At 45.7% G+C, this 12,966-nt stretch overlaps 1 protein-coding gene across 1 annotated transcript in view; it reads left to right on the top strand.

Annotated features, from left to right (window-relative positions):
* The window catches only part of ROGDI (rogdi atypical leucine zipper), a 12,848-nt gene extending 261 nt beyond the window's left edge, over positions 1–12,587 (top strand). The window contains exons 2-11 of the mRNA XM_005425184.1: positions 2,084–2,155; positions 3,446–3,528; positions 4,800–4,854; positions 5,377–5,457; positions 7,771–7,866; positions 9,063–9,161; positions 9,639–9,752; positions 10,481–10,530; positions 11,044–11,170; positions 11,665–12,587. Of these exons, the coding sequence (XP_005425241.1) occupies positions 2,084–2,155; positions 3,446–3,528; positions 4,800–4,854; positions 5,377–5,457; positions 7,771–7,866; positions 9,063–9,161; positions 9,639–9,752; positions 10,481–10,530; positions 11,044–11,170; positions 11,665–11,706 (819 nt within the window). The 3' untranslated portion in view covers positions 11,707–12,587. The remainder of the gene's footprint in view (positions 1–2,083; positions 2,156–3,445; positions 3,529–4,799; positions 4,855–5,376; positions 5,458–7,770; positions 7,867–9,062; positions 9,162–9,638; positions 9,753–10,480; positions 10,531–11,043; positions 11,171–11,664) is intronic.
* Positions 12,588–12,966: the final 379 nt, after the last annotated feature.

The raw sequence follows: 12,966 nt of genomic DNA, 5'->3' as shown, positions 1-12,966 counted from the left end.
CTCCTCCCGCCTCTCCCAGCAGCGGCGCCCGGGTTTCTCTGCCACCGACGCTGCTCCTCCGATGGGCCGGGTGGGGTTGGGTGGGGTGGCAAGGCCGGGGTCGCCCTGCTCCCGGCACACCGTGAATGTGCCCTTTGACCTTGGTGTCTCGCTGAAGCGCCCCTCTCAGGGCGGGTGTCCGAACCACCCTAGTGAAGGGCGGCGCAGAGCAGGCGTCACTGCGGCCTCGCCGGGACAGGATCTCCGAGGAGGAATGACATCTCCGGTATGGAGATAGGGTTCAGAGATACGTCGGTCTGGATGGAAATCCACATAGGAAAACAGGTTTTTCTAATGTCATATGGTTTAGAAGCGTATGACCAGCATTCCCCAAAAACACAGCTGTGCAGCACACAGATGTGCACCAACTTGACTTAGTCCAAAATTAATGGGCAGGGGAAAGGCGATTTCTTGCTGTGACTAAAGGGAAGAAAGATACCAATGGGCATTTTGAGTAGAAACACCTACATGATAGTGGTGGGTGTTGGAGGTACTAAAAGTATCTGCTGCACCCATGGGATCACTGTTCCTTTGGGAACCTGGAGGACGCCAAACATTACAGAATGAGAGTTACACATCCATCTTCTCTCTGGTGATTAGTGACAGGATCTGAGGGAACAGCATGGAGCTCTGTCAGGGGAAGTTTAGGCTGGATATTTGGAAAAGTTTCTTCATCCAGAGGGTGGTCAGACACTGGAAGAGGCTCCGCAGCGCAGTGGTCATAGCACCCTGACTGACAGATGTCAGGGAGAGTTTTGACAACACTCTCAGGGACATGGTGGAATTCTTGGGGCTGTCCTATGTAGAGCCCACACATGGACTTCGTGATCCTTGTGGCTCCCTTCCAGTTAAGAATATTCTATGAACAGTATAATTCCCAGAAACCCAAAAGAGGATTAAAGCGTCAAAGTCAGTGGTCCTGCACTCAAACTGCTTTGAAGGATAACAGAGAATCCTGCCTGGCTTTGTTGTGTGTGCCTGCCTTGGATAAATGTTTGCTGAAACAAACCTGATTTTGTCCTACTGGTTGTTGGGCTAACTCTTGCGTAAGGTGATGACACATCAGTGGGGGGTTGTGTTCCTCATGGTGAACTGGAACCATCTAGCACAGAAACTGCAAGCTTAAAAATCTGAGTTGACCATAGCTTGCCTGTTTTTCTGTGGGCAACCTGCTCAGAACTCTCCCCATGGAAAATTTCTCTTTTCTTACAGGATGTCAAGTGGCAATCTTTTCTTTGCCCCATGCTTGCTTCTGTTCCGCACTTCTTTGATGACCTGCATGGGGACTCATGGTTTAACAGGAGCACTAGATGTGCTTTGAGGGTCTGCTTTATACAGGCTTCTCTGTGGCAGCAGCCAAAGGAGGCTCAAGGCAGTGAGTCATCAGATCCGAACTTGTTCATTACTGAATTTGCCCCAATGATTGGGAGTCCCTAGCCTGTGTCGCCCCCCTACCCCCTTTTCAGTCTAATTGTTTTGGTTTCAGACTGCTGTTGCTTGGGGAAATGCTGGGGATGTGGGTGGGGATGCTCATTTTAGTTCTTATCTTTGTTTCCTACCACTTAATTAGCAACGAATTTGTCTGTTTTGTCTGTGCCAGGAGTTGGTAATGGATTTCTCTAGCTTTACCTTGGCCTATTATCTTATTTCCTTCTGAGGAAGGGGCAGTGAGGGAGGCTGGGTACGTGTCTGGCAGCCAGGTGAGTCCATCTCAACAGCATAAAAAGATGCCCCAGTTTTTGACACAGTAGTATTTTTACTTTGCTCTGAAAGTTGCATTCAATTCTAGGTTTTTTGGTACACTGATTTGTGTACCAAATTGCTTTCTTAAAGGGCAAAAATGAGGACAGTTCACTGGACTGGGGTGGAGATGTGGAGACTGAGGAGTTTCAACAGATCAGGAAGAAAACTTTTGTTCTCCTTTATTTAAACAGCACAGAAACAGCCGTACACTTAAAAGTTAAATAATTTTGGCATATGTCTGAGGGATTTGCTTGCAGTGTTTGATGTCTAATGATTCCACTGCTACTTTTCCATTACATAGGAAGAAGAATTTAAATGGCTTTTACAAGAAGAGGTCCATGCTGTTTTGAGACAGCTGCAGGATATTTTGAAGGTGAGGTTAATTTTGTCTGAGTTTTGTTTGACCTTCTGTGTAAGGAATGGTGATAGGTTTCCCCTGCAGGAAAAAGTTCTTGGTAGAGGCTGCACAGAAAGGTCATTTATGCATGTCCAGTTCTTTCCCTGGTGCTTGCTTGCCCTCTGCTCTTGAGGACTCACAGTAAATGTGATTTCCCCAAGATTTCTCTGTTCTTTATCCTCTGCTGAGAGCTGCTTCGAAAAGGTACATGGAGCCAGCCAGACCTATCTGCCAGGCATTTGACTGAGATACAAATATTTTCTGGAATGGAGAATCTGAATCTGCTGTAGCTCTTATGTGTGCTGGTGGAAGCAAGCAACATGGCCTTTAGGTGACAGCTGCTACTTGTGCAGTAATTACTGGCATGCACTCTCCTTGTTCAAAATCATCCTTTCCTCAACCTGCCCACTCCTCTGCTGGTACCTGCCCCTTTCAGAGGCCTGGTGTGTTCAGCTAAAGCAGATGTGCAGCCCTTTTCTCACCTTTCTCCAGCCTGAGCGTGTGCTGCGGGGCTGACTCTTTCCAAGCAGCCAGTGGGAAATTGGCCAAAGGGACTTCTGTATACAGTGAATGCACTGTGTGTCTGCTGGATCAGTGTTCAACAGACCCAGCCCCTTAACACTCTCTGGCTTTTAGAGGTCATGGAGTGATGGAAGAGCTGGGCCAAAAATGTGGAGGTGAGGGGCAAGTGCCAGAGCAGGTGCGAGTGCCATAGTGCTGACTCAAAACCCCAGGACTGGAGTCAATGGCAGGTGACAATAGACTGCAATACCTTTATATATAGTACCTGTTTTGAAGAATTTATTATAGTTTTGAGGGTGAAATGTGTAAAGGTAGTCACCAGCCAGTATAACCAGATGAAGGGCTGGGGAGGGCTGGTGTTCTCTCTACACTTCCTTCATGTGTAAAGACCAGCTGTGATAAGGGGCAGCACTATGGTGCCTGAAGGTATGCAGAGCTGAGCTGTCAGGTGCTGCTCCTTCTGTGGTCAACTTGGGGATCCTGCTGGCACTGCCCGGCTTCAGGGTGTGGGATTTGAAAATGCCTTTTGCTATGGGTTGCATGCGCTGAGCCTCCTCCTGGGCTTCACCAGTCCTGCAGTACGAGGAAATCCAAGTGCTCTGCTTGGTCAACTTCAGGAGGCTGGCAGAGGTGACGGCTACATATTTAGCCACTTGATGGTGTCCGCATTATCTTTGTTCCTGGCTCGTGGTGTGCTGGACCCAGGCAGATGCTCCAGCATTCACTGTGTCCTCTCTTGGGCAGGAGGCCTCCCACCGCTTTGCCTTGCCCACCAGTGGCTCAGGAGGAGCTGTCAAGCAAGAGAACTTTGTACTAAGCACATCAGGGTAAGTGGTGATGGTCAGCAGGTCACTTCCTTCTGCAGCAAAGGGTGCAGATCCTGGAGGATCTGTGGTGTAGGGCTTTGCAGAAGGCCTGGGTTTTCTTTAACAGGAGATTTTGCCTTAAGGAAAACAAACTAGCTTTCATGGCAGGTGAAGGTAGCAGTCTGTAGCTGTGCTCCAGGGCTGCCTGAGCCAGCCATGTGCCATTTTGTGCTGACACCTATAATGTAGTCACTGATTCCTGACCACATGCCTGTGTGTTGCCTCAGTGCTGTGGGCAGTTTGCCAAAGGGCATTTTTCTGATTATGACACAGGGAGTTGCAGTTACAAGACCTGAATTCTGCTCTTGGCTCAGTTTCTGACCCTGACTATGGAGAAATCTTAACCTTTCTCCTAATCTCCGTAAAATAGCAATAGTAAATCTCCTTCACACAAAGCAAACTGAGGCTTGTGCAGAAGGTACTATTGGTGTGCAGTTCTTCTGAAACTGATATCCGTTTTTTGATCCTCAGTGGTCTCAATATTGGTGGAGTTCACAAGCTTTTCACAAAGCAATTAACTTTAGTCATTAGGACTGTCACATCATTGCAAGGAATCATGCAGTAATTCTGTACTAAGTTTGAACATTGTCTTCTTCAGATCTTAGTTAATTTAGTTGTCATTTGTAAGGTGGATCTTGTAGTGTTGGTCAAAAGAGTCTCTTATATAGTAAAATGTAAGGTATGGCCCAACTAGATGCTTCAGTCTTCTCAGACCGTTATACATGTGAGTCATCTTGCAGGACCTTTCAAAGAGTTTGGGGTGTGGGGTTTTTATTTTTTTAAGGTTGTAGGGTTTTACTTATTTAGGGTCTTTTTTCTTGGAATGGGGTGTGGGTTGTAGCTTTCAACTCCTGTAGGAATCATCTATCTCTTCAATGTCAGTAATTAATTTATTGTCTTGTGCTTGTGCCTACTGGAGCTGTTTGTAACAGCAGCCAAATTGTTGACAGGTGATAAATGGAATAAGAATGGGATCAGAAATGAAGGTAATGTTTTAGGCACAGCAGTTAGGGTGAGGTGGCCCATAAAGAATATGGCTGGAGTTCACCACAGGCCAAGAACTGGGGACTTGAAAGTGTGTGTGGTGTTCAGCTACTGGGCAGGAGCAGTGTTCAGACCCTGGGCAGGAGGAGCTGTGCTGGCTACACAGGGCGAGGAGGGGAGGTTTTAGGCTGGCAATTGATAGGTGCCTCTTGTGACATGTGTAGCCCAGATGTTTCCTCTCATTCCAGCACAGACCAGGTGAAAGGTGTGATGACGCTGCAGGGAGATGCACTGTGTCAAGCTGTGAGTACCTGCAACACTTCTTGCTTTGTATGGCAGTGGGTGGGTGTCACCCTTACCAACCTTTGATCACCTCAGGGAGGGAGGTCACCCTGGTTTTGTGTTACCAGTGATCAGTGCTCTTTGTCAGTTCTCCCTAATTGGCCTAGATGTTTCAGCAACCATTGAAATTTATCAAGATGCAGCATCTGATATCCCCTTCTACCACCACCATGTGGTGGTGGGTGCTGTAGTCAGCTTCCATTGGGATTCCTTGCCTTCACCACCTTTGTTGTGTAATAACAAGTTGCCCTGGGGACCTTCTGGGCTGAGGTCATGTGTCCTGCCAGGATCCTGATTCACTCAGTGCATTTCAAGCTATTCTTTGTATTAATATCATCCTGTGGAAGCACTGAGGTTCTGGCTCTGCCAGGACTGCAGAAGGCAGTTTGCTAGGATGGTCTGGAAGAAGGGAATGTGACTGCCAGCCCCCATCTTTTGCATACAGGCATTTCTTGCTCTCATGTGTTTGTTTCTTTTTTTAAGGATGTTAATCTGAAAATGCCCAGAAACAATCAGCTCCTGCATTTTGCATTCCGGGAAGACAAGCAGTGGAAATTGCAGCAGGTACCTGTTGGCTCTAGATGCCCACCCATCCACAGCCTCAGTGCTCTCTGAGCAGTAACTTTAGTCTTTTGAGAGAGATTGTTATGTCCATTCCACATGAGCTACAGTGGTAAAAGCTAAGGGAGGAAGCAGGTGCAATTAAATCAGTTAAATTGAGTTGGGGTGCCTGGGTGGGCTCATTCCCAACACACCAGTTGATCTGAAGGCTGTCTGCATAGCAGTCATGATCCTGTAAAGGAGTGCCTGAGGTGCCTGTGCAGGGCTGTCCCATGTCACCACAAGCTAGAACGGCAAAGAGCAGCTTCAGGGGCTTTGAGTAGCGTGTTCTCATTCTCTTACAGATGCATTTGTTTACACTGAGAACAAATTACTGTGTTCACTAGCATGTCTGAGTTCCCTCAGATAAGGAGTTAAAATAATGCAGCTATCCAGAACCAGAATCTCTTTCCCATAATTTTGCTGGGACATACCTGATTTCAGGACCTGACTTAGTGTCTGAAGACATGGTTTGCCTGAATTTGTCACAGCTGAGTAGGTTGGAGGAAGATGGAGTCAATGTATTTCCTTGTGCCATAGCTCAGGTTTTTCTGGGTGATGAGTGCATTTGGCATTGAGTGCAGTTCCCAACATCTGCTTTAGCAGTGAAAGCTCTACCTAGCAAATTGGTAGAAATCTAGAAAATTGTGTACTTGGGATGTTAATACCAAACTTGACTGTGTTTGTTTATGCCTTGCAGCAAAGCAAGAAAGTTTTTGTGACAACACTCAGCAGTGCCTCCTCTTTTGTGGCTATTTTGTACTGCTGCCTGGTTGGAAGACTTCTATCAGCTTTTATGGAAAACGACTTCCTTTATTTACTTGCATTTTGTGTTCTAATGTTGTTCAGATATGGAGTGTGAGTGCCTAAAGGACTGAGCGCAAAAGCATTTAAAGTGGTTATATGGTGATCTTTCGCCTGTCTGAATTAAAAAATAGTATCTCAAAGGAGTGTCTTCCCTTACTGACTGGTAGTTGGAGTTTTATTTCTCTGTACAAAGTGAAGTCATCAGTAAGAAGTTGTAGTGCAGGCACATTTTTGAGGAACACAAGTGCAGGCACATAAATTTTGAGGAAGTTGATTAGAAAACAAAGCAAAGTCAAGGGGGAATATGAGTGGAGCATCATAACAGCAGGGTTGGCATTGCTTGGTTGGGTAGTGCTGCCAGGAGCAGTTTAGCTTGCTCAGAAGCCTCTAGGAGATGTCAAGGCTGGAGATGATGATATTTGGAGATGCCCAAGTAGCTGCAGTCTCTCTGCAGTCCAACAGCGGACTTACCATTCTCACTCTTCTGTCTGTGGACTCCAGTGCAAGAGCTTTCTAAGAGCAGGGCTGTTCTGTATTCCCTGAGCTGTGCATTAGAAGGAACCAGAGCCAGGTCTATGCCAGGGAGGCTTCTACAAGGATGTAGAGCTGCGGGAGCTGTGACTGCTGGAGGGCATTGTAAATATATCAAACTACAAATACCCCAAGCTGTGTAGCCTGTCTCCCAGCAGACACTTCTTGTACAAGCTTCTCTGTTTAGCTGTTCCATTTGCACCCTCTGATTTACTCCTTGGGTTTGTTTTTCCATTTTCATGCTGCTGCCTAAAATTGAATGCAGTCAGCTTCTTCCAGGGCCATTGTCTTCCTCTGGTTTGTCCTTGCTCTCATGAAAGCAACAATACACCTGTCAACCTTGCTTTTGTGACTGTGTTCCTCTTGCTTGAGAGGAACTTGAGCCAGCTGTGTCCTGAGTCTGGTCCGGTCCCACACAATGGCACAGCTTCTTGATGCTGGAGATGACTCTCAATCCCAACAATTTCACTTTAGAAGTACTCTGGGGTATTGACAGAGACACTGTATTAGAAATCAGTGCTTGTTGTTCATTGGTGTCATTTGTTTTAGCTCTGATAGGATGAAATCATTGTTCATGGTGCTGGAGCTGACTGCTGTATGCCATTACCAGTGAGAATTCCTACCAAGCAGTCATGGTCAGAGCACTCCCAGGATGAGAATGCCTGATGTCACTTCAGAACAGGAGCAATATTTGTACTGACAATCCAGGTTGTAGCTGTCAGACCGTTCTGTATCTCCAGTCCATGAGTGGAGAACCCAGTAATGCTTCTGGGAACCAGTGGTAGGTTTGTGTTAGACAGTATGTGACATTTAGACATGGCATTACATTTGAGAAGACACCATTCTAAAGGTCAGTGAGATAACTGGGGAAACCTTTACTTCCGAGTACATGTTATTACAGAGTGTGTCATTCATAGGACTGTATTTGTACCTTTGCAGATCCAGGATGCCAGAAACCATGTGAACCAAGCCATTTACCTGCTTATGAACAGAGATGCGAACTACCAGTTCAAAACAGGCTTGGAGGTGCTCAAGGTGAGGAGAAAGCTCCTGATGCTTGGGTAGGAGCATGCATTTTTCTTCCCTCCATTTGTTGTTTTAAACACAATTAATGCAGATTACTGTCTGAGTCTCTTAGTGGAAACAGACTTAATAGTTGTACCCATGCATACCCATGTCAAGAAGTTTCCACATGACCTCATATTTTATATGAATCTGTACTAGTTTAGCCTTAGTAACAGGACTGTACATCCTGATGAACAGTAATCTGAGCAGTCAGTGCACCATTACACACCAGTGATAATGTAGGAGGATATTCCTTGATCTTCTGTGGATGATGTTGTTACGTAACTTACTCTCTGTTGATCAGTGCTGCAGGCAAGAGCAGCAGTGAGGCAGCCATCAGTAAACAGAAGATGACAGTACTTGTGATTTACTGAAAATCTGAAAGTGACTTCTCTCTTGCCAGTAGTATTTTCTGGGGTCTAATACAGAGCAGCTGCTGCATGGCAGTGAAGCCCAACCTTCTGCTTGAAAATGCTCTCTGAAGGCAACAGAATTTCGGCTTGCTCATTAGAATTCATCACAATGTCAAAAAAGAGAAAACTCTAGTGGAAGTGAGGGGAGATATTAGTCATTATACAAAATGCTTTCATCTTAGCAGTCATGAGGTCTATAACATGTTGCTTCCCCTTTTTTTCTGGAAGAGGAAGTCTGCCTGAAGAGCCTTTGAACTGTGGTTTCTGGCAGGATTGGCCTCACAATGAGCTGGTTCTTTTCATTTACTGCCTCGCTCATAGCTGGTTATGAACAGAGGGAGCCCATGCAGCAGTTGGACCTGTGATGTGGGAGTGGGGAGACCGAGAATACAGCTCGTTTTTTCCTTAATGCCTGTTCTTCTGAAGAGCTGATGATGAGTTTGTTGATGCCTTTGTAGCATCAGTAATTGATCGCATGTTGGCTTGGTATTCTTGTCATGAATAGCTGTTCTTTCATCAGTCGCTGGTATTGAACACTCCTGACCTGTCTCATAAGTGTCTGATGGTGGTGAAAGTTAAACTGCATTTATGTGGGAGCCAGCCCTTCCCAATAAGTTCCTGAATTCCTGGAAGGATGGGGGGTAGTGGTGGTTGTTGTTTTAACACTTGCAGAAGGCTGTAGGATTCTGCAGCACTCTGTCCAGAGCTATCCAGGAATCACACTCAGCAGTGGTTCTGTACATTACCTTGTAGCTTATGGATGCTGTGATGTTGCAGCTCTCCAGAGCCCGAAATCGACTGACCACTCCTGCCACTCTGACACTACCAGAAATTGCCTCCAGTGGTCTCACAGTAAGTATGTGATGGTCTAGATCTCTATACAGGTCTGGCAGCATTGCAACAGTTTGGATACTGGGCTGCATCTTGGTGGAAGTGGGTTTCTGAAGTGTCTCCTGAGGCAGAACTGAAGCAAGTGCAAATCCTGATTGGTTTTGACTGCTCTTTATCTTCCTGTGGGAATGCAGATGACTTGGGCATGAGGACTCTGGTTCTCTTGGGAGTAAGTTCTGTTCTCTGCCCAAGAGTCTTGTCCAGGGATGATTTGCCCTTGTGAACACTGCTCCATCCTTTCTTGTCACTCTCATGCATATATCATTTGATCAAGAGCAGTGAGAGCAACAGTCATTGTCTGCAGCTGCTCAGTCTTTTTTTCTCTTCTAATGTTTTTCTTTTGTCATGGAATAATTGTAGTGTGGCTTGGGAAAAGGGGATGATTTCCCAGCATTAGAAATTATGATCTTTTCACTGACAAACTAATTTTCTTGCCAGAAAATGTTCACTCCTGTGCTGCCTCCAGACATCCTTGTGAATTTCTATATTAACCTGAACAAGCTGTGCCTCACTGTCTACCAGCTCCACATGATGCAGCCCAGCACAACCAAGGTGATGCCTGCTATCTCATGAGCCTTGTTTAGTTTCCTCTCCTGACGTTCCACTGTGAGGAGGAGATCACACTGCTACCTGGTGCAATGTTATATTCATAAGATAATGCAGAAATAAGTTCAGCTGGTACTAAGTGTGTTTAAGTCTGCTGCACACAGAACACTGGCTCTAAATCTAGTTCGGGGCATGGCTGCTTAGCCCAGAAGAACATACCAGTGCTCTGGAGTAAGCCATTTTTTAGCAAATACTTCAAATATAGTTTGATAATTTTGTGGCATAGTTATATTAATCCAGTTTACATCTGAGTAGCATCTTGGGTTTCCTAATGGAATTTTGATAGATAGCTTTCTGCTTCACCTGTTGCATCGGTCAACTTGATGTCCTGTAAAAACAGCCTTAAACTCTTCAGCTTTATGAAATGCAGTCCTTCCATAAGGAAGATTTTCCTAAAAATCTATATTTTGTTTTTCTTCTGGATCTTCTCATCTTATTTCTGTAGTGATAACATTTGTAGCTACATTGAACTCAGCCAATGAAGGAATGAACTCCTTTCATGAAGGAGCAGAAGGGGTTCTAACAAAAGGGATTTCATATTGTTGGAGGGTCCAGGCTAATAGAGCAATGGGTGTTTCTTGATGTCAGGCTACTGAAAGTGTAAGCCTTAATTGTCTTTCTTCTAAGTGGTTTGTTTACTACATTAAAATCCTAATGACCTTTTCCTTCTCTAGAACTTCAAGCCTGCTGGAGGGTCTGTTTTGCACAACCCTGGGGCCATGTTGTAAGTACATGGGGTAGTGTACCTGATAATGGGTGTTGGTGTGTCTTGAGGGTGAAATCCGAACAGCTACATGCAGTTTCTATTATAGCATCTCTGAAGTGGAAAACCTCAACTGAGTCACTTGCTGTACCTGTGAATGCTCTGTTGTGTCTTTTGAATGACTTGGTCCTAAAGGCCACAATATGTGAATTTCCAGGATTCAGCCCATCTAGACAGTACCACGAGTTTATCTAGAGATGAGAGTTTACAACAAAAATGAGTGTTTGGTTATTGGCATTGCCATCTGCATTCCCTGCCTCTGTGCCTGTCTGGAATGAAGGGAAGTTCCTAACTTCACCCTTTTGCTTAACTGTAAATCTGGTCAGAGGTGGACTTGAGTGTTTGCATTCTGTAACTTTGCCAGGCGCTGATTTAAATGTGATAGAAATCATCATAATCTCTTCTATGGTAATGTGGGACAGTTGAGTTCTATGCTGTTGTGTGTGAAGCTGTGCTCTTTCCCCCCCTCTCCAGTGAGTTTGGCAGCCAGCGATATGAAGTCAGCCATGTCCATAAAGTGGAATGTGTTGTCCCATGGTTAAATGATGCCCTTGTCTTCTTCACAGTTTCACTGCAGCTTTGCCAGCAGCTGAAGGATAAGGTAATGGCCTTGAAAAGGGGGCTTTGTTTTTAACTCTGGGTTTTGAGAGGACCTCAGATCTGATGTGATGTTATTCTGTTCAGCTTGTTGAAAATAAGGGATGAGTGAGTGTTCTGGAGCCAGGGAGCTGGCTGGCGCTGCCTAGCAAGCAGCCATAGGATAAGTATAGTGGTGTAGCAGATGTCTGCTGAGCTGGTGACTAGGTGGAAAGGAGCAAGCAGACACTTCTGTGTTCTCAGTCATGAGGTGGATGAGACAAAACAAGCAACCTAGATTTCAGTAGATCAATGCTCAGTTCCAACTCTGCAACTGTCACCTTGAGCAAGTAACTTTGTGCTCCTTGAGTGACAGCAGCAGCAAACCTGCTCTTCAGTAGTGCGGTGCTGATGTGTGTAATGCCGTGAAGCCAAGAGACCTCCCTCACACATTATATGCTCCTTTTTTTGTGGTCCAGTGGGTATAGGAACTTACCTGCTTTTGTTCTTGCTTTCCAGATCTCCGTTTTCTCCAGTTACTGGAACTACAAACCATATTAATTCTCTGTGGAATGGTCTAAGCCTTTACAGTACTTCGAGTGTCTCTCTCTGTTCTCTCATGCCAGCTGAGTCCAGGTCAGCCTGAGGAGTGCTGGGGTTCACTGCCATATGCCCTGCACAGGGCTGGGTCAGTGTATCCGGAGACACAGCTTTAGTAGCCTTGTCTGGGATTGCTGTCTAAGCAGGGCACCAAGTAGTGCTGTGTGGTTGCCAGGAGCTTCCATCGGTCCCTCTTGTGCATTGTGTGGCTGACACTTCCCAAGCCCCTGATAAGTTACACAGGTCTGTTAAAAGGGATAGGTGCTTTGGACCACCCTCACTAACTAGATCTGTGCATTGTGCTGTAATTAACTCCTTGACTGTGAAGTGGCTGGGAAGGGGGGAAAACAGACTAACTTAACACACCTCTTAAAAGGTAGGGCATGTGGCTCCCTGTAGTGAAATATGTTTCTCTTATCTGGTCCAGCTGTGCTTATAACTAACCCTGAGTGAATCCTTCCCCTGTCTGTTCTGCCCATCCCCATGTTACTGATTCCCCTTTGGGGATGCTCTTACTTGCTGCTGTTTGAATTCTTTCCCCCCTCATCCAGCATCAATGTGATAATTATTTTTTTTCCTAAGCCCTAGTTGGGCCAATTGGTCTTTTCCAGGTTTAGTATCTTGTTTTCACTACCAGCCTTTGGAGTTGCCCTGGTGTACTTTGTGCAGTCTTTCATCTTGTCATTAAATGCAAAGTGAGTACCATGTTGCTACTATGATTTGCTGCCTATGGATGCTACAACGTGTAACTCATAGCTTTAGCCGGTGCTAACTGTGAAATAAAGACCCTCATACCTGCAGTGCCCATGTGGGCTGTGAAAGAATGAGTATCTTGAGATTCTGTGCTCTCTCACAAGTGAGTGGCTGTTCTTGGTTATGCATGCTGGGTTGTCTTTTGTTTTACTGGGGAGGACAGTAGTGGAGGCACTGTTAGCTGGGCAGCACTTCAGAGGCTGAGCCTGTTTGCATAGCCTCAGCCCAGTGCTGTCTGATACTTGAAATACTACCTGAAGTAGTTTTCCACACTTGTCTTGACAGTTATGTTTGGAAGAGGCTGTAGGCATTCAGACTGGGGTGGGTTGGTTCATAGAGTCATTCAGAACATCTCTGGCAGAGTGGGAAGTCTCCAGGTACCTGTTCAGGATTTTCTCAGGAAGCTGCCACCTACCCACATGGCTCTGTTGCCCTTGGAAGTCTTTTGCAATCTTCTCATACACCTTT

The sequence above is a fragment of the Geospiza fortis genome, unplaced genomic scaffold, assembly GCF_000277835.1.
Source record: "Geospiza fortis unplaced genomic scaffold, GeoFor_1.0 scaffold114, whole genome shotgun sequence".
Lineage (NCBI taxonomy): Eukaryota > Metazoa > Chordata > Aves > Passeriformes > Thraupidae > Geospiza > Geospiza fortis.
This window is presented reverse-complemented; position numbering and strand designations above follow the sequence as displayed.